The 27,047-nt window shown below is 36.1% G+C and overlaps 1 protein-coding gene across 4 annotated transcripts in view; it reads right to left on the reverse strand.

Moving 5' to 3' along the window:
- Positions 1-317: 317 nt before the first annotated feature.
- Positions 318-27,047, reverse strand: part of CHRM3 (cholinergic receptor muscarinic 3) — a 576,253-nt gene continuing 549,523 nt past the window's right edge. For all 4 annotated transcript variants that reach the window (XM_007481566.3, XM_056816083.1, XM_007481567.3 and 1 more), the window contains one exon: positions 318-7,031. In XM_007481566.3, coding sequence (XP_007481628.1) covers positions 5,255-7,012 — 1,758 coding nt within the window. In that variant the 5' untranslated portion in view covers positions 7,013-7,031 and the 3' untranslated portion in view covers positions 318-5,254. The remainder of the gene's footprint in view (positions 7,032-27,047) is intronic.

A 27,047-nucleotide genomic window follows, 5' to 3' on the forward strand; every position in this document is an offset into this window, starting at 1 on the left:
AACATATCCATATGCTTGTATATCCACACTCAGATGTATAGAGGTGTACATATGGTTTACTGTTACTACAACACCCATACTTAATGAATAAACATGGTTAAGTTCAGCTTTGCCAAATGTTGGGGAAAAAAAACCCTATATTTTCTAACAAGGCACAATTCAATGGATATGATACCCTATTTCAGAATGCATTATCATCATTTTTTCAGATTTATTCCCATTCTCACTCAAACCTGCAATGCAATCTGCCAGGATATAAAAAGAAAAGTTTACATTTAGATCTTAAACCTTGGACAAAAATGAAAGGACACACTCTATTTAGTAGTGGATTTTATTTAGTTAGTTATTTATGCTGTTAAACTTAGTCAAAGAAGTAATATTTACCACAAAGTTGCAGGCATAATTTTATCATACAGACCATTGACTCGTTTTCAGGAGGAAAAAAAAAGATGAAAATGGTATTTGAAACCCCACACATGTCTCTGGAAAAAATGCCTGGTCAGTAAGTAGTAAAAAGGTAAAATTTGGCACCTTTTTATAAGGCTTGGATGTTTGAAATACAGCTATGATACATGTTCTTTGCTTACAAAGCAAATAATACACTCAACTCATGTGGACAGTGGCTAATTCATATTTGTACACCCCTATAGAGAAGGATGCAAACATCCTAATTGTCTTCACATTTGTTTATCTATCAAAGCTTCCTGCCCAATGAAATAATGCTCTGGTTTCACCATCTTGGAAGCCCATTTGTGATTTGTGCTACAGCTAAGTTGCACATTTTTATTTCTAATTTCCATAAGATTCCCCTCAAGTCTGCCCCAAACTTAGTGAAGCTTTCAATGTGTAAGAAAGAAAAAAAAGATGACACTGCTAAAAATGTTGGCACCATATGTCTCTGAGAACAGGCAAAAACAGGTTTCCACAAAGTTTTTTACAATTCTATTTAGTAGTCTGGAACTAACATTATATATCATGGCATGATGATTATGAGAACTTTTCCTTCTGTGTTTGGATCACAGGCTAAAATTGGAATCTTCCTTAGTTTTGAAAGCTAACCAAAGTTACATGCAATGATGATCTGAGCCAAGGCAACAATCCTAATTTATACATATAGGAAACCTCACATTATCCAGGTACTTTTATCAATGCAGTTTGTGGACTATTTTGGCCTACCACTTAACTCTTACTTCATGTAAGAAAACATTTCAGCTTTTCTTTAACAGGGAGAAATGAAAAAATCTCAAATTGGTAGGTTTGCACCTGGTTGGTGGCTCTGTTAATGGGTTTGGTGGAATATGAGGCTGAAGTTATTGTAAACAGTATGGCTTTGGGATTTTCTATGTTATAAATGACTGGATTGGCTTTCTGTTTCAGTATATATTCTGCATTGCCAGCCAGAAACAATTTTGGAAAAGTTCATTAGATTCACGAATCTAGCTTGTCTTAATTTCTTTGCTGTCTAAATGACTCCTGATTTCTGTAGCAGCATAACACACTGCTATGCATATTACCAGTGGCAAATAAATATTTTAATGAAGTAATGAACATGCCCATAATAATGCTTAATAAAAAGAAAAGAAACTTCCCCCTGGATACCCTTACCTTACTTCTAATCAACTGAAACTAGCCCATGTGGAAGCACTAAAGCAGTTAACAATGGGATCAAATTAGTTTGTACTTCTTTGGACTAGAGACAGACAGACACTTCTTGGCATCTGTAGATGTTTTTGTGGTTCATTTTCTTTCATATCAAAGTTACCAAGAGATGGGGTGGATAGAACTAGATTATTTAGGGATGGAAAACACCTAGAATAGAGTCGATGAATAATGGGAAAGATGAAAAAGGATACTCTAAACAAAGGAGACTCAAATACTGACCAAAGAAGACAATGAGGGGAAAAAAAGCAGAAAGCAAAATTTTGTATGGGCATGAATGTATACGGGCATGGCAGGCAATGAGACAGTATGTGATAATATATAATTTATCTATTGGGGTTTTTTTTTTCTTTTTCCAATAGAATAACCACAGAGCCTACTAAATGTACCTGACTTGGACATTACAAAATCATTGAATTTCCAATTTGAGCAACAGGACATTTGTAACTGATATACGGAATATGTTATTTGCAATGAATCTATTATGATATGAACGTTTAATATATGAAGCTATTTTATAAACACTCATTACGGCTTATGTTATATTTTCAAACCTTTTCTACACTTAAAGATCTCATTTTTTTCTTATTTGTGTTTTTTTCTTCTCTGAAAACGATCGATCCAAGGTTTGCTGTCCCTATCCTGTAAACAAAGTCAACAGGTAATTTTTAAAGGTAGCTTTTAAGAGGTGGTAGTTTTAAAAAAAAAATCTGTGGTAGAAATGAGTAATAAAAGAGAATCTCTGTGGTTTCATCTTTATTCTTTTCTGTGAGCTAATCAGGATCACATAAAGGCATTAATCAAGAGATAATTCTCTCTATAGAGAATAGTGATTACTAACCCTGGTTTTGCTATACCCAGGGTATCTCTAATTTCAAAGTAAATTTAATTTTCTCTAATCTAAAATAAATAAATAAATAAAGCACACCAAATAGCAATTTTAGGAAGAAGATGGTGTGACAAACCAGAACAAAGAGTCTTGCAGCTACTTAAAAGTTGGAGCAGTAATCACTTGTAATGGGAGACATGAACACTTCAAATATTTTTTGTTAGTTCAAACTGAATCACAAATTTAAAGATACAAATGTTTTTACTGAACCATAAACCATAAGCTTTTAGAGCAGAAGGGGACTTTAGAGATAATCTAGTTCAAAACCCTCATTTTAAAGATGAGGAAAATAAGGGCCACCACCGGTAATTGATTTGTCAAGGTCAACCAGTAGTGGTAGAATTTGGATGAGAATTAGTTACTACTTGGTTTTAGAGAATAGAGACCTATCATGTTCTGTTCAACTTAGAAAATTTTATCTTTTCCTTATTCTTTGGTTGAACAAAGTCAACAAAATAACTTAATAACATTGGCCTCTCATGTTCGGTTCCCATCAGATTCAACAAAATTGTGGCTTAACTGCCTTATGTTGAAATTTTTGTTACATCTTTAATTAACAGACAAAAAGAGTTAAATATTCACTGATGCCAACAGGATGACTTTTTTTCTTAGCAACATGAAAGCTAGATATACTGTATCCATTGTTAAAGTGAACCTTTTGGAATCACTTTAAAAGGACACCACAGTTGAAGACTGAAGAGTAATATTTATCAACATTAAATAAACATTTTTGAAGTATGTATAAATATTTCTTCATATAAACATAACACAAATTAAATAGTTCAAATACACAGACACCATTTAGTATACTTCCACTGTGGTCAAAATCATCTGTAAACACCATCTCACACTGAATACAAAAGCAGCTTTTACACCAGCTCTGTGTTCACAACACTGATGCCCCAAACAAAGGTAAGGTTTTCCTCCACCCCCTCCCCCCACCCATAGTACCCCTCCCCAACCCCAGCCAAAATTAAGAGGGAGAGTGAGAGAGGGATGAGGGTGAGAGAGAGGGTAGGGACAGAGACAGAGAGAGAGAGAGAGAGAGAGAGAGAGAGAGAGAGAGAGAGAGAGAGAGAGAGAGAGAGAGAATTGAACAGTTAACAAATAAACAAAAAAACACCCCAAAACAAAACTTATATAATTTTGGTCAAATGAAAATACAAAATTATTTCTCAAAATGTAAATAAATCAGATTAGAAGCAATACTTTTCAAAATACAGTCCATTCCTCAGAGGACATCTAACTGTTATAGAGCCCACCCATTCTTTGGGTGCTGATCACATGCTCAAGACCAGGAAACACTGGCAATGTCTAAGTGACACAAATTTAAGCCCTTTAATTTATTTATTTTTCATCAGAAAATGCCAGGTAACAAAACCAAAACAATTCATTTTTTTTTCATTCTTTTTTCCTCTTCATTAAAAAAAAAAAACTTTTCCTTTTATTATTATCAGATATATTGCAATTGATGCGACCCAGATAGCCATGTCAGTAATGTCAAGTTTCAAGCATATCACAGAAATTTTGTTTAAGCCGCAAGCTCAGATTTGAAACTGTGGAGAATTCAAAAATACTGTGTTGAAATTCATTCTTTGAGATCCAAGAAGTCTGGGTCTTAGCCCAGTTATGGAAAGCTTTAAACCAATGCAGGTGGCTGCCCAGTCTTCAATGTGGGTTTCTAGAGCCCAGAAGAAGTTGGTTTTCTTGGCTGATCTGGACTCTGATGGTCCCAGGAACACTAATCTCCACAGATCTGCTGACTTGCTTAGCTGCTAAGACTGAACATGAGGGCATCTAATAGGCACAGCCAAATAGTGCTGGCCTTATCTGGGTGTACTTTGGATAGGATGCTGCTGTTCTCTGAGTGGCCCCTAAAAACAGCCTTGATTTAAAAAAGCATTCAATGAGGCCTGTTTCATCTGGATCATGTTGTACATTTGTGGTTGTGTTAGGTTTCCAGAGGACTTTAGTTGCCAAAATACTGAAATCTTGTATTGTGGGAATAATTTGCCAGTTTTGTTGTTTCCCAGTATATTTATTATATACATGTGTGCGCGCACTGTACACACACACATATATATGTATTTATTTTCATATACACAAAACTTTAGCTGCACAAAACAGTACTCCGTAAGGATGGAGGATCAAGTCCACAGGTAGGGAGGGTTTAACAAGGATACACCAAAGAGAAGACAGGAAGCTCTTTTGGGACAACAAGATGCCACCTTGTAACATGTTAAAACTTTTCACAACCATCTTCTTGCTGGCTTGCTCTGTCCAAAAGCCTGGATCAATAAGGAGTTGGAAATTAGGCCAGCTAGATGTGCTTACCTGAGATCCCAGAGCTGATGTGAGTTAATAGACCTGGGCAGGTCAATAATAGGTTCATAACTACTATACAGCTTTGCTTTCCTCCCTTTTTTAGGAAAACCATTTAAAGTGGTAAAGTAACACCTTCAGAGTTAACATTTTACCATTCAGTAGTATATTTTTCTTTTGCTTAATGTGCATTTGACTTTTTATATTAAAATTGGTTTCATAAAAGGATACATCAGCCAGGCAGCGGCTTTCACATCTGGATACTGAAATGTCTAATATCAATACCAGAAAAAAAAAATCCTCCCAGCCTCTTTGTGTCAAGGTCTTATGGGGTCTAAGTGCATGTGGGTTTGGTCGCTGCTGTTGTTTTTAAAAAATCTCATTTTATGAAGCTTCCTGTGGTACCCTCTTATGAAAAATAACTGATTGCCTTTGTTGATACTGCTGTTTGCGCCTCTTCCTTTTATCACACTGACATAGCAGCAACATCTTGAATGTGGTTCTGAATGTTTTGTTACACAGTGCATAGCACATGGGGTTCACGGTACTGTTGATGTAACAAAGCCAGTAGCCCAGATTCCAATAGGTTTTAGGGATGCAGCTATTGCAAAAGGTATTCACCAGGACCATGATGTTATATGGAGTCCAGGTGATGATGAAGGCGAGTAAAATTGCACTGAGGGTCTGTGCTGCTTTCTTCTCCTTGATGAGGGACATCCTTTTCCGTTTGGTGATTTGACTTCTGGTCTTCAGGGCAAACCTTTTGGCCAGTGTGGCCTCCTTAAAGGAGAGAGGCAGAGCCGCTGTTGTCTTAGCAACCGAGGAAATGGCCTCGGTCGACTTGGCAGTGTCCCCGGATGACTCTAATTGAATGGGAAGCTTGGCAAAGTTCTTCCGAAAGCTGCCTCCATCCTCCATGCTTTTCTGGGCTTGTAGCTTATTCGGTTTTCTCTCTAAGTCAGCTTTTCGCAGATCCTCCTCTGATCCTTGCAGGTCTTCCGATGAGGGTAATTTGGTCGAGTTCAGGATGGTGCTGTGACCCGGGAGTTTGAGCACGATTGAGTAAATGGCTCTAGTCTCTGAGCCAATGTCTTCCTCATCAGATGAGGCAGAGTTCTCAAGAGAGGCAGCAGCATCATTGTTGTTCCAGCTGTCACTGCTACTATGCTCTTGGTCCATCTGCTCTGCACTGGGTTTCCAGCTTTTTGTCGTGAACCAAAAATGGCAGCGGCTATACTTCCGCCTGGTGGAGCGTTTTAGAGTTTGCTGTTGTAGCTCGTAACTACTACAGCTCCTGGAGCTCCCCGTTGGATTAACAAAGTGGGCTGCCTCTGCCTCGCTCCCGGAGGCCTGCAGTCCTGCAAGCTCTTTGGTACGTTTCTCAGTCTCCTTGTAGATCCTCCAGTATAAAATAGTCATAATAGTGACAGGCATATAAAAGGCAGCTATGGCAGTGCCAAAGGTAATGGTAGGTTCAGAGAGGAACTGAATGAAACACTCCCCGGAGGGAACAGTTCGTTTCCCAACAAAGTACTGCCAGAACAATATGGCAGGAGCCCAAAGGATAAAGGAGATGATCCAAGCAAGGCCAATCATCATACCAACCCTTTTGGTTGTTCGTTTAGCTCGGTACGTGAGCGGCCGGGTGATAGAAAAGTACCGGTCAAAGCTGATGACCAGAAGGTTCATGACGGAAGCATTGCTGGCCACGTAGTCAATAGCGAGCCAGAGGTCACAAGCTAAATTCCCCAGAGCCCATCGGTTCATGATGATGTAGGTGGTAAAAAGGTTCATGGAAATAACACCAATAATCAGATCGGCACAAGCCAGGCTCAAGAGGAAGTAGTTGTTGACCGTTTTAAGCTGCTTGTTCACTTTAAATGCCACAATCACCAGGATATTGCCAATGATGGTCACCAAGGCTAGGATGCCAGTTAACAAGGCGATGAAGACCACTTGCCAGACAGTGTGACCACCAAGAGGATCGTGATTGGTAACATTGTTGGAAAAAGCCTCAGAGGCTTGAGAGACATTGTAGCTGCCATAGCGAGGGGGAAGACCTGGGCTTGAGGTGCCTTGGTTCCAGGAAGAGCTGATGTTAGCAAATGAGGAAGAAGTTGTATTGTTACTGTGCAGGGTCATTGTGGCTCTCTGGCATAGTCTAAGAGAAAGAGAGAGAGAGAGAGAGAGAAAGAGAGGAAAATCAATCAGGGAGAATTCTGCTTTATTTTGGCATGTTCTCAGCATTGTACATTTTTAAAGAAATCAAAAAGTCATCATAGAATCATAGACTATACCACTGGCAGGGCCTGTGAAACCATTTGGATCAACTTCCTCATTAGCAGATGAAGAAGATGGGACCCTCAAAGCTTAATAATTTGTTCCATGTCACACAGTTAATTGGCTGAGTGTTCAAGTTTAGAGCCCCAGAACTACCAAGCTTTCTGCTCTGGATAACCTTTTCATTATACCACAATATGCTCATAATAGCTTATCTTTCTTCTTCTGTACTATTTCTTTAAATGTAAAGTGAACCCAAGTTATGTAATATTGTACATTCATTTCCTAAAAATAACATTTCAGAAAATGTATAAAATTCAATGTAAGATAATAAGATTTATGAGATATCTACAGAATGAACCTCATCAGGATGAGAATAAACACCTCTACAATGCACATAATAAGGGAAAAATAGAAACAAAGCAAGTTAACTTTAAACTTCTCAAAATGTGATAGAAAGAGATTCTTTACTTGGGTCGGTGAACTTTTAAAAAAAATATTCTGATTTGTGTTTCCATATAATTGGTTTTCTTTGTAATCCTATATATTTTATTTTATTCATTAAAAACATTAAAAGGGATCCCTTCTCAAAATAAAGTTATTTAATGAATAAAATAAAATATACATGATTACAAACTTCCAAAGGTATTCATGAAACAAAGGAAATTAAGAACTCCTGCTATAGAAAGTATATGTATCTTTGTAATTATGCAGACATTAATGCATATGACTTCTACAATGGCGTATTCAATGAATTCCAAATATAAAAATCCATAGTTGGAGATATCTTTATAAAATTATTTTTGATGATGTTCACAAAGATGAGATACTTAGTTGAATAGATAGGCTCTAAGATGTGATCATTCTTTATCCCCCCTAGAACTGTTTATGGTTTAAAGAAATTCCTATCAACATATAAAATGTTTTAGTTTTATGGAATAGGAAATATGAGAGGCATTTTGAGTGACATAGTAGATTTTAAGCTGGCCTGGCCTTAGAGTTATGAACACTATCTAGGTTCAAATCTGGCCTCTGAAACCTGATGACTGGATGATCCTGAGAAAATAATTTAACTTCTTACCTTAAGACAACATCCTATATTTAAGAGCAGATATCTATCTAAATTAGATTAAACTGTTTTCCTCATTGGGAATTCAATAGACCAAGGGAAAAAAATTTTAGATTATCCTAAAGAAATGAAAATGAACTCAGTTTTTAGAAAATGGCCACTTTCATGCTGATAAATTAAACTTGAAATACAATATTTCATTCTTTGTTTTCTTCTTTTAATACATAAATCTTCAGTGTGAGGTTAGATAACTGGTCTTATGAGGGAGAAAGCCCTTAGATTTTATTGGTATGGAAGAAAATAATACAACTTTGTTATCCAGAAATGTTATTTGCATTAATCCTTATTCTGCTTGTATAATTAGGATTTGCTCCCCAGGACTCTAAATCCCAACTTCCCATGTTCCTTCTCAGGTTATGTATATATATAATATAAATTTTATGTAGCTTTGCCCTCTCTCTCTCTCTTTTCCCCTGATTGCAACTGGGAAAGTTGGGTGAGTGCCAGGCAGGAGAATTTCACTCACATGGGTTTTACTTAGGTTTTCATACTTTTGTTCTTTTATTTCTTCTACTAGGTGATTATTAATAAATATTATAAAATATAATACTTGGAGTTATTGGATATTAATTTTAATCTTACATGCTGAATACTTGATAACAAAACCTTACTGAATTTCCTCTTTTTCTGCTGTAAACTTACTAATAAAACTTGACTCTACTACCTCCATCATTCTTAGGCTGAATACATAAAAACCTGCTGTACACAGCACTCTTTAGCTGTACATAAACCCACAAATGGTGTGTCCAGCACACAAGAAGGCATTTTTCAGATATGCTTTCCTAAAGAGACAAACTGTATTCTGTTGGCTCATTCACATGATATATATAGGCTGTTGAGGCTGAGAAAAGCTATTTAAGCCAAATCTTAACTATGGTAAGTTGAAGTTGCTCCCAACCCAAGCAGTTTTATTTAATGTACTAATAAATTTCTTTTCAATTTGGCTATTCACATTGTTTGTTCTCTGGCCATGTGGACCTGCCAATGGATGAGATTCTCCGTGCCATTTCAAGGCAACTGAACTGAAAATTTACCCCAAATTAGAAAATGGGAAAAAGAAGAAAGCTGCCCTCATCTATGGATAGAGCAAAATGGAAAGTACTAAGGACGGGGGGAAAAAGCAGAACACAGTCTCTGACACTGAAAGGATTGCAGGGTATTCAAGGGCTGGGATATATGCATAAAATATAAATAAAAGTACAAGATAGAATATTCTAGGTGCCAAATACTCTTATGGGCATTTGATATACATAGCTGACTATCTACTTTGGCAGAAAGAAATAACTTATGATTTGAGATTTCCTCAGAATGTCAAGTCTATGTGTTATACTTTATTTTCTCTCATATAACTGCAGGGAAATTATAAGATTTAAAATACTTTAGTCCAATTATGCTGTGTTGAATTTGTCTAAAATCAATGAAACCACAATAGATGAGGAGAAACACCTTTGGAAAACTAGCTCGAGAAATCAGAATCATTAAAAATCTACATTTTCTCTTCCTGGAATCAACAGTTTCATAGCCTTTAGACAGTCATATATCACAGCCAGCCAGCTAGTTGATCTTTGCCTTCTCTTCATTGAAGGTCTCCCTCACCATAAACAAAAGCCTTATAACTCAATAGCTTGAGTATACCAGAAAATCTCAGATACATGGACACAATATGACAGGGTTTATTTTCAAACCACTTAAATATACGTAATTTGTACAGGTTATTGAATATGATCCATCAATAGTATGAGCAAGCACATACTGCTTAACTCTCCTGATCCAGTATCTGTGACATTTATAATCCCTTCTATAAGGCAACACATAAATGTTACCTTAAAACAGGTAATTCATATTGTCCCAGATTGAGTAATGAAGGGCAGAGGGGTTTAAATTTTCTTTCCATATTCTTAGTTGGTAAAGTTGGAAACTGATTTCAGGGGAAAGACTATTGGTCCCTTGTTCTTGAATCAAAGGAAATACTTGGTGACTTTTGATAAAGGCCATGAATGATGTGACTTTTGGACAGTAGCCTTGAATTACTATTTGCAGAAAAATCATATACACGTGCAAACATATGTACATATGTGTACATGTGTGTATATATGTGTGTGAAGACAAAAGGGAAGGAAAATAATTTGCAGATGAAATTGGGAAAGGAAAAATATTTGTTATGATGACAAGTATCAATTATGGGGGATAAAATATGCTAAAACTCTGGGGAGCAAATTATAAAAGATATTTCCAAACAATTTGTAACATATATAAATGTCCTTTTTTTCACTTCAATCCTGATTTTGATCAGTCAGCATATGTTTTATAATGCTGAAATATTAAGAAAAAAGACTAACTAAATCAGAAATGAATGGTGGGAGGGAGACTGAAATAAGTTTGCCAGTCCAAAACCATTTATTAAATACCTGTTATATGTGCTGTGCTACTACACATAGGGCACTCCTCTAATATTCATTTTCTGTATGGGTTATCAGTACTCCAATGCTAGTTCATTTTCAATGCTTCATCACCACACTAACCTAAGGGACCATCAGTCATGAGGAGGATACTAGGGGACTTTTGTCCTCTAGTGTTCAGGTCTACTTTTGGTATTCTGTAGTAAGTGCAAGAGATACCGTCAAAGGTGATAATAGTCCTTTAGCTCAAGAAACTCAGTCTAACTATACTGGGGGGGGAAAGATATATAAACAAATTAGAGATAATCACAGAGGGAAGATTAGATTAAATTAAATTTAATTAAATTTGGGAATGATTTCTTAAAGAAGGTGGAGATTTATCTGAGACTTGAAGGAAGCCAGGGCAGAGATGAAGAAGAAAATTATAAGCATGAGAGACAGCAAGTAAAAATGCATGGAGTGAGATGATGGAGTGTCATGTGCAAGGATTAGCAAAATGGCTAATCACTGGACTGTAGAGTATATTGTAGAGTTCAGAATCCTGTGTAAAGAGTCTAGAAAGGTAGAATGAGACAGGCTGACATCCTTGCTTGACTCCTGCTCTTTCTCCTTTTCCCCTCCAAATCAAATCTATGGCCATGTCCTATTGATTATTCTATTATAATGTTTTCCTAATATGCCCACTTCTTTGCTCTAACACTGATCTCATCATTATGTCATGTCAGAATTATTTCAAAAGCTTACTGTTTGGTCTCTCTTTTTCATCTCTCTCTCTCTCTCTCTCTCTCTCTCTCTCTCTCTCTCTCTCTCTCTCTGTCTCTCTCTGTCTCTCTCTCTGTCTCTCTCTGTCTCTCTCTGTCTCTCTCTCTCTCTCTCCTTAACTATCAGTATGATCTTATTAAAAAGAAGGTCTGACTATGTCATCGACACCACCACCTCATCCCATAAACTCCAATGGCTTCCTCCAGAATTAAATTAAAATCTACTGTTTAGCTTTAAAACCCCTTATAAACTAGTTCTAGGCCCTTCCTGTCTTTCCAATCTTCTCACATTTACATCTATTGACACTGAAATCCTTGCTGTTCCTTGCACAAGACACTCGATCTCTCAGCTGTTCTCCATGCCTGGAATACTGCCCCCTCCTCACCTCCTCTTTCTTGCTTCCTTAATGTCCCAGCTAAAATATATCCTGCAACAAGCCTTTCCTGGACTTCAATGTTAATGCTTCCCTCTGGGGTTATCTCCAATTTATCCTGGATAGGAACTGTTTTTACCTTCCTTTATATCAACAATGTTTAATACAGTTTCTGGTACATTGTAGATGCTTAATAAATGCTTGTTGAATTGTTTTAGCATCAAGTCTATCAGGAGACAGTACTGAAATAACTTGGCAATGATTCCATTTAGCAGGCTCAGGTTAATTATTTAAGATGAAATAGGGGCAGCTGGATTGCACTGTGGGTAGAGTGCCAGGCCAAGTCAGGAGCACCTAGGTTCAAATGTGACCTCAGATACTTCTTAACTGTGTGACTGAGCAAATAATTTAATCCAAATTGCCATCCTCTTGCTGCCTTTCTGTCTTAGAATTGATATTAAGATAGCAGGTAAAAGTTTTTTTTTTTAATATTTAAGGCGAAATACAAAGAAAATAAGAATAATAGGCCTTCTGTTGGTGAAGTCCAAGTCACTAAAGGAGAAAGAATACAGGAAAGAGCAACTAGCTTGAGATTAGTGGAATACATGAAATAAGTGGAAAAGAGAAACAAAGAGAGAAACAGAAACACAGGTTCCATAGTTAGACCACAAAGACTCAATATCATCATTCTAACTAGAAGAAAACACAAGTTGTTGTAGGAACTTGTAATATAAGTTAGTTTTGAAGAGTATGAAGAAAGTTAGAATGAATTCTATGGGGCTAAGAGAGTAAAGAAGTGATATATTTTTTGGACAAAAAATAAGGAGACATAAAAAGTGAAATATAGAGAATAAAGGGCCTGGGTCTGGGACCCTTCATATCTTTCATTAGATTTTGTGAATCACACAGAAGATATTTTTATTAAGCATATTATTATAAACATTTATTAATCATAAAATATGGATGATGAATATATCCTGAGGAGGGAAAAAAATCAGACCTACCCAAAAGCAATGTGAAAGCAGAGAATTGTTAAATGATAACTGCTTTTCTTGCACTAAACCAGAAAAGGAATTTTGAGAAGAAATTTCAACTTCTTCTTTGGGGAAAGGTGTAGAAACTAATTAAAAGTAATCTATGAAATCAAATATTTAGAATTTGTCTAAAATACAGAATAATTGCTACCATATGAAGTGCTTTTTAAAGTACTACACACGTACCCACATAACCACACACACACACACACACACACACACCCTTAGGACAACTCTATTATCTTCTCCATCTTACAAATTAGGGAAATGAGGTTCAAAAAGGTCAGATGACTGATCCTCACAACTAGGTCTCAGATTAAATAAATTACTAGACTTGGAAGGAGAGTTGTAGGTTCAGGTCCTACCTCTGATATAATATCTCTATGATGTTTTAGGCAATACTCTAAGAATGTTATAGATAAATTGATGATCTACAATGAATAAGATTTGTTTTCATTAGAGATGTACTTATATTCATGAAATAATTAGTTTGGTCCCTTTTCCTATAATACAGAATTGATGACTTTCTTCAGATGTATTTCCAAGCAGCCTATAATAGTAAATTTACAATAAAATGAAAAAGACTGATAGAATTGACAAATAATATATATGAGAAATAATAATGTTTTAAAAACAAAGTAAATAGTGCCTTTTCTGATTAATCACTACTGTGTAATGATTGGCTTTGATGTGCCTACCACCTTTGAGAGAGGGTTGTCTGTTCCTGCAATGTCTTTCTTCCTATTTTGGGGGGTATGGATTCTAATCTGTCCTGTAGAGACAAATTTAAATACCATCTCTTTCATGGAACCGTCCTAGCTTCTATCAAGGGACAACTTTCCCCCCAAACCTTTTTATAGCACAATGTTTTGTATCTCTCTTACAATATCATATATTTATACATGGTGTAACTATCTCACTACAAAGTTATAAATAAGCTCCATGATAGGGACTATGCCTATCTGAATTTTGTATTTTCTAGACCCTACCATAGTGTCAAAAATTCATATATTAGGTACTTAATGTTTATTAATAAGAACTGAATCACAGAATTCTAGACTTGAAAGAGACCTCAGAAGTCATCTTACCCCACAGTGTCTACTCAAAACATTCAAGTCTTTTGCAACATTTCAGAGCAGTGGTTATATCTTCTATTTGAATACAGATATCCAAGTGACAGAGAATTAACTTCATGGATCTTCCCATTATATTTTTGGAAAACACAAACGTTAGGATACTCATTCTTTATAGAGCTGAAATTTGTCACTCTGTATCCTCCACACTTTGGCCTTATATTTACCCTTTGGTCAAGCAAAGCAAGTCCAATCCTTCTTCTTTTAAACAACTCTTCAAATATAGAAAGAAGCAGTGGCCAAGAGACAATTGCAAGGGATGATGAAAAGGAGTATCAGAAGCTCAGAATCATGACCTCTAAAGTCTTCCCCTGACCTTAACTCCAAATTTTATAGGTCTTGGGGGTAGGAGACACATTTTTATAACAAACAATAAGTTAAAGGAATTCTGCATTGCATAGGGGATATGAAACTGGTCTTGGAATCAGAAAGACTTCAATTTCTACATCTCACCGAAACTGGCTGTGACTTCAGCCAAGTTAAGTGCCCCAGTCTAAGTGCACTGAGGAACTTTAGGACAATAATATCAAAGCAGGTGATGATGTGTATTGGTGAAGCATGTTCTTTACCTAGATAGACCTCTGTGTAGGAATGAAACCAGATCTTTAATTAAAAAAAAAAAATCTAAGTTTGACAAAGAATTGAACAGAAAAGAGGAGGTTAAGTTGAAAAGAAATTAAACTCAAATGAAATTCAACAGTAGTGATGAATATTTAGAAATCTGAATGCAATTCTTATAGAAATCATGAAGTTTTTTTGTGATAGTTAAAGAGCTGAAAATATTTATATTATGTAGATGTTACGCTGTTATAAATCACTACCAAAAACCTATGAGGATCAAATGAGATGCTGAATGCTAACCCAGGGAGAAAAATACAAAGTGCTACAGAGATGCCATGGAGAACTATAGAGATGTCAGGCATGGTACATGTACGTGTGGGGAGAGAATATGAGGACAGAAGGAGTTGAGGCTCCCTTCTTTGTGTGGACTTGAAAGTCCTGAAGTAAATATTTGAAAAGAATGATGGACCTATTTCTGCTGGATGCTTTCCCCTTTCACAAATATAAAATGGACTTCTTTTAGATGGGTTTCAACTATCTTTTCTCAGAGCCTTCAAATACCACTTAACTTCCTCATTCAATGAAAAGCAAAGGGTAACTACATTACTTATCAGTACTGAGATGCCAGACACTAAGAAGTCCAGACTCCACAATTCTTAATTCTCACTCATAATTAAGATATCCAGAATACATTAGGAAAGTTGCTTCAAAAACAGTTTATCCAAAGTCTGAATTTAATTTTGCTTCGGTTTTTATCATAAGAATTGAACAATTTGGCACAGAATGGAAATATCCTCACATGATACCTATTTTTCTCCTCCATTTAATATCTAGCTTACACCATTGTCTAGGTTTTGTTCTGAATGCCCATTTTGCTGAGAGCATTTCTATTTTATGCCATAATTCATGACTGAAGGAGAGAGTTTGGATGTTTTTTTCTGCAACAGAAGCAAGAGAGTTTTGGGGTCAAGTGAAAAGAAATATGAGAATTGGTCCACTAGATGGCGAAGCTAACTCAGGAAAGGGTCTTGCTGCGGCCCCAGGGCTCATGAACAATGATGGGTAACTAGGTCACCTGTGTGTAGTAGTTGGGAATTTGAACTTGAGGCATGTGCATTTCTTAAATAATATCAAATGGGATCAAAAAAGCCTGTCCCAATGAAAAATATCATTAAAGAGAATCCAACTTTTTAGTGGCTTAGATAATCAGAAACAAACCCTGAAAACTCTGCTATTATTATTCGTTGTTGGATGTAAGAGAGGAAACATGTCCTGATTTGGCAGGATTGTTCATGCTCTGAAAGAATATTTTCCCAGAATACTAAAAATGAAATGAAATCACTTTTAAGAAGAAAGAAAGAAATGTTTATTTGTCAAAAAAAAAAAAGGGGGGGGGTGATCCATTACACTGTCTCTCTTTGTTACTTCCTCTAATAGGTTTAATTCAATTTGACAACAAAAATGAAGGATGCTTGGAAATGTAATTGCATCAGGATTGCTTATGCATAATTGTTACCATCAAAATAGTACAATTTTACCTTAAGACAAGGAACTAAATTGGACTAATGATTATCTGCATTCATTTTCTCGTCTGAAAACCTTTTGTTTTCCTGAGCCAAAGGGAAACTGTGAAACCTTTCATTTAAAACAAACAAAACCCCTACAAGACTAGCTCCTCAAATTTTCCCAACCTCACTCATTTTACCCTGGAGGCAGTCTGTATACTTCAAGGTCTCCAAGCTGTCATTTATGGATTCTTTCAGTTATCACAAGCCCCAAAGGATTCAGGGGGATGATTCATTTGGGAGCTAGAGTTTATGATGAATAGGGAAAGGATAACCTGTATTTCTAACTGCTAACCCTTTGAAAGAGTTCAATCCTATGCTAGTTTCCCTAAAGATTTGTTTTTAAAAGTTCAGTACTTAAACCATTGAATACAAGAGAGAACTGGTTGTGTAGGTGTAGAAGTGATTTGGATTAACAAAATTTCAGGGGGAAAAAAAGAATCACTGGGCAAAATATTTCCAAAGTGCCACTTTCTATTCAGGAGATCCTGGTGAGGGGTGGGAGGTGGTGGGAGGGGTATTGTTTTAAAACTGCTATGAAATGTATCAGTTATGATTGAATTAGCAGCATTTGTATGGCACCAGGGATGCCTTGTATATAACTGATCCTTTTCTGAACCTCTGGATCTCATCTCCTACCTATCTGAACCTTTCTTTGTTTACCTAAATCTAAACTAATTACATATATGAAGGTATAAATATATATTAACAAAAGGGAAATCCAGGTTCTTTGCCAAGAAAACCCCAAATGGGTCCATGAAGAGTTGTACATACTGAAAAAGGACTGAACAACAGGAAAAGCTTACTGACTGCCTAAAATGTCTGTCATAAAGGAGAAGGGGAGAAGGGGAGAAAGGAGTAAGTATTTATTAAAGTACCTACTATGTGCTAGGCACTGTGCTAAGCACTTTACGATCATCATTTCATTTGATCCTTACAACAATATCTGGTAGTATTATCATTATCCTCAGATAAAGGTTAAGTGACTTGCCCAAGGTTATTTTTCCTTTGCTTAGTGAAGCTAGCCACTCCTAAATAATAAGATTAAGACTATGAAGACAAATCCATAAAAACCAATGCCACTATGCTTAAGTGTTGGGAAAGGTAAAAACCTGATGAAAAATTTTGGTGATATAGAGATAAAAAGAAGACAAGGGAGAGAAGGATGTTAAATTATTTGCAGTTGTATAAGGTGGTTTTGGTAAAATGCTGAGAGTAAGAGTCATATCAAGTATACTTAAGAAAAAATATTGGATCATAGAGAATGGAAAGAGCAGGAGCAATGGGTGTGGCTAATAATCTTAGATATGAATGGAATGAAGGTGATGACTTGGAGGCTTGAAAGACAAATATGGGGTAAGGGGAGAATTGCCTTTTTTTTAATGAACTCTGGAAATAGATCAATAGTTACCCAAGGAACTCATTTGATGCATCAAATAATACTGCACTGTTAGTTAACTCCTCATGTCTTGTGACAGAGGCTGGCACATAAGAAAAGTGCCAGGCTGAAGAGTGTTTGGAACTAATCACCTTGTCTGAGGAGGGACCCCAGGAGTTTTGGAAACTTGAGGAGGGGAAGATTCTGGCTGGAAGAGCAGTTGGGCTCTCAGTTGGGAGAAGCCCAAGAGAAAAGGTTGAATAAGACTTTCTCCTGAGGGTTATCCACTTTTCCTGCTTGTTACTAGAAATCCTTCCTCCCATAATTTCCCAATTGAAAAATACTATTGAAGAGAAACCTGAGAAAGGAATTTTGAACCTCTGTCAGACTTTATCTCAGCTCCTGTTGCCCTGGGTCTGAACTGTGGCCAAGGGACCAAATCCAGGGTGAGTCAACCTGACTTTCTCATAGGTAGGCTTAGGCTGCCAAAGTCTGAGTTCCCCTCCAAACTTGAGGAGGGAGAGAAAAAGGTTTTAGATAGAGACAGGGACCCCCTTTTCCCCACTATTCTCTCCCATTCTTTTCCCTGCCAGTTATTCCTTTGTATTATCCTGTTTGAATTAGTTGACATTATAATAGTTATCTTTTCCCCAAGCTGGGAATCAAGTGTGAGTGAACAGATCAAGGGGAGACCCTTTGGTCTCTAGTAGTGGAGGGGGGACAAAAGGGACAAGAGCAAATCTGGGGGAGCAGCCATAGCTAAGGAGGGAAGGCAGAAGGGGGAAAACCTTCAAACCACCTCTCTTCTCTCTGAGCCAACCCTAAACATCAGCTGTCTCCCATGAACCCTGCTTTGAGAAGGGAGGTCTCTCCTCTTCTCTCTTTTCCTCTCTATTCTCAATACTTAACCTCTCAACTTCAGTGTGCTATACCTTTAATCCAACTACAAGATTGTCAGCACCTGCAGGGCTTGGAGTCTATTTTAAAATTCCCAATATAGCCCACAGTAACTATCATAGTACTTTGCTTATTATATATTCAATGAATATTTGTTTAATTAATGTAATGTGAAATGGACCAATTGTCAGTCAGGGTAGGAAGGAAAAAATACATATATGTATAATCTTTCTAATTCTTTCAAATAATAAAACAAACCAACATCAGAAAAGGGAGGGAGAAAACATCTGAATTATATGCAAGTAAATGCAGAGAAAAAATTAATAGAGCAAAAAGGAAAATGAAGTAATTAGGCTTTGGGAATATTAAATTAACACAAACACTACACATTCTTTTACAACATAGCTATTTTGAATTTGTTTTGCATGGCTTCATGTGTATAATTGATATGTTATCACCACTTGCCTTGGGTATTAGAAGGATATGAGAGAGAGAATTTGGAACTCAATTTAAAAAACACTAATGTTTAATTTTTTTAATCTAATAGGAAAATATGCAACTACAATATATTTTTAAAAGTTAACATATTCATATGGATATGAGATTCTGAGGAGAGGAGATTAAATAAGGAAGGTAAGGTGGTAGAGCACTCTTTATGTTTCATAGTATTTTTGTTTCTGGAAACATTTCTTTCCAAGTACTTTCAAAAATGATTTTAAGTATAAGCAATATGATATCATTAGAGCCCTGTAGACTTTGATCTCATCAACTTCTCCTGTATATAAAAATCTTTTCAGAAAAAACTTTAAAAACAATCCAGATTTTTAAAACCTGGAAAGTCATATGGAATTATGCATAATGAAATGAGTAGAAGCAGGAGGACATTGTATACGGTAGCAGCAAAAATGTATGGTGATCTATTGTGGATAGCAACTGTTATGAGCAATGCAAAGACTGAGGATAACTCTAAGGGACTCATGCCAAAAAAGGTTATTCACCACCACAGAAGTAACAGATAGGTCTGAATGCAGATTGAGACATACCATTATACACTTTATTTCCTCCACGAAATTTTCTCTAGTATTAAGAGATATGTCTTCTTTCACAACACAACAAACATGGAAATATGCATTGTATGATAACCCATGTACAACCTAGATCATATTATCTGCTCTCATGGGGAAATGGTGGAATGGGAAAGAAAGAATATGGATTGTAAAATGTTAGAAAATAGTTATTTAAAATTATATTAACATGTTATCTGGGGGACAACAGGGTGGCTCAGTGGATTGAGAGCCAGGCCTAGAGATGGGAGGTCCTAGGTTCAAATCTGGCCTCAGACACTTCCTTGCTGTGGGACCCTGAGCAAGTCCTTTAACCTTCATTGCCTAGCCCTTACTACTCTTCTGCCTTGGAACCAATACACAATATTGATTATAAGATGGAAGGTAAGTGTTTAATTTTTTAAAAAATGGGAAAAAACTCAAATCCAGATGAATCAAGAAAATGTGTAATGATCTAACACTGCAAACTCTGGTCTAAAATGAAATATATAGCCCAAAGAAATGCAAATGCATTACAGATACTATTAGTTGGAAACAAAAATTAAAGAAAACCTTTCTAAGTTCAAGACTTATCTTTGCCATGGACTCATTTGGGTCAGGTATTTGAACTGTGTGTGCCTTGTTTTCTTAATTTGTAAAATATCAGCAATTCTATTTGAAGAATTTTTAAAAGAAGTTTTAAAAACATTAGAATGATAAGATGTTCAAAAATTTGTATTTAGCTTTTAGTCTAAATTGATCTCTAACTTTGGTGATGTAAGAGAGGAACTTACATTTAACCTGCCAGAAAGAAGAGAGAAGCAGATTTTGCAGGATGAAGGACCAGCTGGAACAGGGCAAAGGCAGGAAGGAGAGAAAGTTCTGAAGGAAGGAGAGAGGAAGTAAGAGGATCTGGACAGTTGGGAATGGACTTCTTTCTGGGAAGCCCAACAGAAAGGAGGACCTGAGCAGACCCCTGGACCAGAACCCTCCTCCAATGACTCCTGACCCAGTCCCAGAGAAGACAAGCTGAATGAATGGGACTTCAACAAGAAGCTATAAGAATTCCTCTATAAGAAATTCTTATAGCTTCTATAATTGTAGTCCTCTATAAGGAATCCTCTATAAGGAATTCACTATAAGAATTCCTCTGAGTCTCCTGAAAGTCCTTGAATTTGTTATAATAGCCAAGGCAGCTAGAAAGTCAGGACATCTTCACAACTGGGGTGGGGTGGGGGGGCCTGAGGGGAGTGGTGTCAGGCAAACAAAGAGCCTGATCTTGCCAACTTTGGGGAGAAGGGGTTCAGTTACTTCTAGGGACCTCCGACTCCCTCTTTCCCAATACCTCATTCCTCAATTCAATTGCCCTATCTTCATTTGTTCCCTTAGAATAAATAGCTGTTCATAAGAACAAGTGACTGGCTTCATAGTATTTAAGAAAGAAAAGAGACTTTGAAGATTGGGGGGAGGGGTATAATTCTCTCCTTAGAAAGGGAGAAACTGTTTTTTATCATACTTATTTCAACCAAGTCTCTGAGGGAACAGAAGTTTGTGATCTTGAAGGAAGGCAGAGTGGGGTTTGCCAGGAAGAAGAAAGAGGAAAATCAATCCATCCTCTTTCTCTGTCTACTTGACTCCATTCCACCTCTACCTCATTCTGGTCCTGGCTCCGTAGGGGGAAGATTCTATTCTCTCTCCTCTACTTATATTACAGTGTATAAATATGTTTGAGTTATCATTCTAAGATCACTGTCTGATTATGAAAAATAAAAAATAAGGATTTATAAGTAAAAAATAAACAACAATGGAAACATTTTTGCATGCTCTAAAAGTAACTAAATACTAGAAAATTCTTTTTCATCTTAGATTTGTTTGAGAATTGGAAAGTAAAATATGTGTCACTACAAAAACTGACATTATCAGCTTAATAAATATTAATAATAATAACAGCTGACATTTAATAGCTAGTATTTACATATTAAGGAATGCAAAGCACTTTACATGTTACCTCATTTGAACCTCACAACAATCCTATGAAGTAAGTGCTTTTATTAACTCTTCAAAGATGAGGAAATGGACAAAAGAGATTAAATTATTTCCTCAGGGTCATAAAAACTAGCAAGTGTTTCAGGCAGGATTCAAATTCAGGTCTTCCTGAATCCTATTCCAGTGCTCTCCTCTGTACCATGTAGCTGTCTATAAATTACAAAATGGAATTGTCTAAACTGGTCAAACAAAATGCATAAAGCCCTGCTCAAAATCATGGGAAAAAATATGAGCATACTAATGAACACTACTAATTGAATACTCTTAATACTTAAATGGATAATCTGTGATCTCATAGTTGGGAGTATTACTTCCAACCATGATTGTTGCAATCTATTCACAGCTGCCTTTGAGTGTAATTTACACATGACAAAAATAAAATGGCAAGGAAAAGGCAAACAACTCCAGTATATTGCTAAGAAAACCTTCCAGGAAGTTGTAAAGAGTTGGACATGATACAACAAGAGCAACAATATAAAATGAAAAGAAAAATAGGTTCTGGAGAACAAAATAAAATTAATGCGACAAAGGTTTCAGAATAAAATGAAAATACTATATGCAGGAAAACTACTGTTGTCTAGTTCTTGGAATTTCCAAGTATCATAGTAGAATAACACTATCCATCCTTCAAGGCCCTCTTTTTTTCTTAACCCTTACTTTCTGTCTTAGAATCTATAATCTGGATTCTAAGGCAGAAAAATGGTAAAGGTTAGGCAATTGGGGTTAAATGACTTGTCCAGGGTCACTTAGCTAAGAAGTGTCTGAGGCCAAATTTAAAACTAGGTCCTTCTGACACCAGGCCTAGAACTCTATCCCTGTGCTATGTGGCTGTCCCCAAAGCCTATATTAAGATAGCCCACTCAATAACATCTCTTCCTTTTGCACCATTCTTCAGAATCTATTGCGTCACTTCAATTCTGTTAGCACTTACTTTATATTCAATTTAACAGGCACTATTTTTGTTACCCAATATTGCTGATCTTTTTAGTGAAAGTTCCAAAACAGGCAAAAAAGATCTGCATTAGAATAAATCTGGAAGAAAAGCTACTTTATGACGTGTGTGTGTGTGTGTGTGTGTGTGTGTGTGTGTGTGCAAGAGTGATAATATGTGGGAAAATGACACCTCATGGAAACTGATGAAATCTCAGAGGGAATTAATAAACTTAGTGTATCTAGCTGTTTGTGAAAATTACAGAGGCATTTAATTGTTCCTCTTTACTGGCAAGATAGCAGTAAAGGTAGAGTCAACCTATACAAAGCTCTCACCCAGTTGGCTTTGGATTCTATGAAACTGGAGATCATAAAGGCAAAATACAGAAAACTTCAAGAACTTTATAGTCTATTCCTTGATTTCATGGAAGACTATTAGGATAATTGGATGTAGACTTATATGGGACCTTAAAAATCATCTAGTCCATACATTAAATTTTAAATATGTCTCAAGGAAATTAACTTTACTCTGTCACACAGGTAAAAAGTATAAAGGGAAAGGTTTGAGTCCAGGTCTTTGGATACCAAATCCAATGTTCTTTCCATTTATCTAAAATAATAGGCAGTCCTTTTTTACCAAGGAATATTGGTTGTTCATTGGAGATCACTGAGATCCCACATGACTACTACATGTGCAGCAAATTGTATCAGAACAGATTGTACCCCAATGTGACTCTAGTCTTATTAACTCTGTTTTATGTAACCAGGCTTAAATATGTGACAAGGGACCTAGAAAGTGGTGTCATAGGGAACTTGGCTCCTGAAAGACTTTTATAACAATAAAATAGTACAATATTTATAAAGGTCTTGGTAATACATTTGAATGAAAACATTCTAATAAAAACATTAATAAAAGGAAGTTTCATAAATTAATGATGATTTAAACATGTCTAAACTATTGCTAGTTTTTTCAAAGAGTAATAAAAATAAGATCATTAGGAATTAATGAACAACTATTCAAAAATGTCTTCATAAAAGCATTTTAAAGGGATACCTGGAAATTGTGACAGTGTACAGAATACAATTTAGCATATTCAGGTGATTAGTATACCGGGGCACTAGGGTAATTAACTTTCTGAACTTTCAATTAGTTTTAAAAATTCTTTGTGAACTGGTGAAGTCTCTAATGATTAAAACGGAATTATCTCTTTTTTTTTTCAATTTCAAGAAAAAGATGGAATGAAGAAATTTCAATCCTGGTTCCCTGACTTCAACACTGAGACAAAAGCAAGGGGACAGATCTAAAAACATTAGAAACACAGATTTATATTTTATATGCAGCCCTTGTTTAAAGAAGCCAAATTAGAATAGGCATGAGGTAACAGGGTGTGTTTGTTTTTTTCCCCTACCAGTTCAGAGGATGTGACTGTTTTTTTTTTTTTAATACTCTATTTAACGTTTGAAGGAATTTTTCTTGCAAAATTAGCCCAGTTTAGCTTAGAGAGAAATGCAGTCAAACTGACTAGAAACTGGCTGGGATACAATTAGCATGGGTTATGACAGATTGTTGCACATCCAGTTGCAGACAAGTATCCACTGGGTTCCTGAAGGAATGTTAGGTCCACTAGACTTTGAAATATTAATTAGAGATCTGTAAGTGAATGTTAATGAAATTTTGCACGTGATATTAAATTTGTAGCTAGTGCAAGCCAAAATAGAGGTATGGAAATAGATGGACCTGTCTTCAAGCATACGAAGGGTTATTAAATGGAAACTTCTGACCGGATGTTCTACAGGGCCCTTGTAGAATGAAGATGCATGGCAGAATTAGGCAAACTAAAAGTGAAGGGATTTTAGATGATCTAGAATGGGGGTTATTAACCTTTGTTCCATAAACCTGTTTTTTTAAATTGATAATTAAATTTCAATATAACTGGTTTTCTTCATAATCTTATGTATTTTATCTTATGCAGTTAAAAACATTCCAGAAAGAGGTTCATTGGTTTCTCCAGAATGCCAAAAGGATCTGTGGCAGCAAAAAGTTTTAAAGTATTATAGTGAGAGGATAGCTGAACATTGTAAAAGGTCACTCACCATGAGTGCTCATAAACTTTCCTTCCACAGTGAAATTTTCTATCTAGATAGATATCTGAATTAAATGTAAACAGTTTGTTAAATCAATGTTGTTCAATACTAAACATATGTTTAAAGTATCTACAATGGATAGGGCAATATTCTAAGCACTACAGGAAGTGAAAAGAGAAATAAACACATAGTCTCTTCCCTCAAAGAGCTTGTGGTCCAGTAGGGGAGGGGAGATTTATACACATACAACTATAATACAAAATAAGTGAGAAGGATAAGCATAAAGCTATGAGAATAAGAGACTCTCAGAATTTGAGGGAAAAACAGAGATGAGCTAGTCTAACTAGTACCAGAACAAGAGTACTCACTCTCTGAGTATTATCAGTTTGCAACCTTCCAGAAATGAGGAATATTCTATTCCCTGAGGCAACCTATTCCACTTTTGGACTGCTCCATTTACTAGAAGGATATTTATTCTTTATGTAATCTAAATTGGCCTGTCTACTATTTCCATCCATTGCTTCTAGGCCTGCTCTCTGAGGCTAAGAACTAGATGATTCTTCCTTGTGGATGCATTTCAGGTACATGGAGATAAGCACCCTGAACCTCCTCCCTTCCTCTCTTTCCTTCAGTTGGAGAGGTAACATAGTCTGCAAGTCAATGAGGAACTAGTTTAAAATAGTACTTTGCTACAACTTTGGCACAAGTCACTAAACCTTGCTAGGCTTTTATTTCCTTGTATGTAAAATAACAGAATTGAAGTAAATGTCCTCAAGGGTTCCTTTTGATTTTTAAACATTATGATCCTTAATTTAGTATCTAATACCAGTTTTGAGACCTTGATTGGGTTACTCAGGCAATGTAGTAGAGTGAAAAGAATGTTGTTGCTAGAGTTAGGCAATCTGTGTTCAAATCCTGCCTCAAACATTTACTCCCTGTATGACTGTACACATCAATCCATATAAGGACCTCTCAGATCATAAGGATGCTCTAGTATAAAATCTAGATAGTAATAAGGATCCCATTGCCTACTTCACAGAATCCCCGTGAAGAGATTACTTTGTAAACCTTAAATTGATATAACAATATGAGTTGTTACTACTGTCATCTTCCTTATTTGGGGGATGTGGATCATTACATCTAGAAAGTTAGGAGACATCATTTAGTCAATTTATATAGATCTTCGGCCTTCAGACTAGACTTTATCATTTAGAAATGGCTACAGGAACATTTTAATTAAACAGTGCTCATGATATCCTTGCAAGAGAAATTAATTTTCTTCAGCTCACAAAAATCCAATGTTCCCCCTACCTTGGTTTAGTTAGGTGCTTGACTCAGGGTCACCATATCCCTCCATTCAAATAGGCATAATAGTGGGCAAAGGTTCCCTAAAAGGCATTTGAAGAAAAAGCCACTACAGGTGTGAAGATTAGTGGAAGAATAATGGATTAGTCTGAGAATGTCCAAGAAGCAAAGAAGCAGGTGTGTCCACTGCTTGATTAGAGAACCATGTTCTGGCCACAATAGATAGTAGTGGAACAATTACTTTGTTCAGTACAACAGTCTATCATTAAATAAACACATTTGCCATTTAAAAATTAACATATATTTAGCATAAACAGAGTAAGTGACTTTGTTCTCAGGATGCAAGCAAAGATCCTAAGTAACTATCACTAAACAAACAATTTTACCAGAGATTTGTAAAAAAGGAGGCAGGGTGATAATTTTGTGTTGCTTTTTGAAATGAAGCTTATTAAAGGTATTTTGCTATGAAGCCTGCCTTTTAGTAGCTTCAAAAAAATACCTACCTACTGCCCCCCACCTAGTCCTGGAGGATCATGGGAATTCAGGACCTTTTTTCCTTTTTCTTCAAGTAACGTTTTTCCCCCTCAAATTCCCTTATGTCTCAGAAAAATTTTTGTTGGGATGCAAGCATTTCACTTATCCTTAACAGGCTGATTCTAAATGTCAGGTTAGATTGTAACTTCCCTCAAGAAAAGGAAGTGTTTAGTGCTAATTAATGATCATATGATAAATGAAATATTAGGTATTTTTGAGTACTGGGCTAGATGAATATAAAAAAAATATCAAACTGTGGCCCCTAACCTCAAGGTTAGGAAATAGAACCTAACTCAGGAAACAGAAGCAAGAAAATGAGTTTAAGAAAAATTTAACCAAACTGTATCTATACTACTTTACAGTTCACATAAGTTCTCTATTAACACAAACTACAGGCATTTGGCATTTAAAGCCCTTCACAACCTGGCTGCCTCTCTAACTATTGTTATAATCAACTACATTATTACTATTAATAATTATTTGTAATGTTATTATATACATACACATATGATAGTTATTTATATAATTCTCCTTCCTTTACTTCATGATCTAATCAAGCTGGTTTTCTTGCTTGCCACATAGCACAGTGATAGAACACAAAGGAAAATGAGTTCAAATTTGATCTCAGACATTTGTGTGTGTCTGACCCTTTCAAGGTCACTGTGTGACCCTGGTCAGATCACTTAAGCTCTCTGTCTCAGTTTCCTCAATAGGGATAATTTT

The sequence above is a fragment of the Monodelphis domestica genome, chromosome 2 (genome assembly GCF_027887165.1).
Source record: "Monodelphis domestica isolate mMonDom1 chromosome 2, mMonDom1.pri, whole genome shotgun sequence".
NCBI lineage: Eukaryota > Metazoa > Chordata > Mammalia > Didelphimorphia > Didelphidae > Monodelphis > Monodelphis domestica.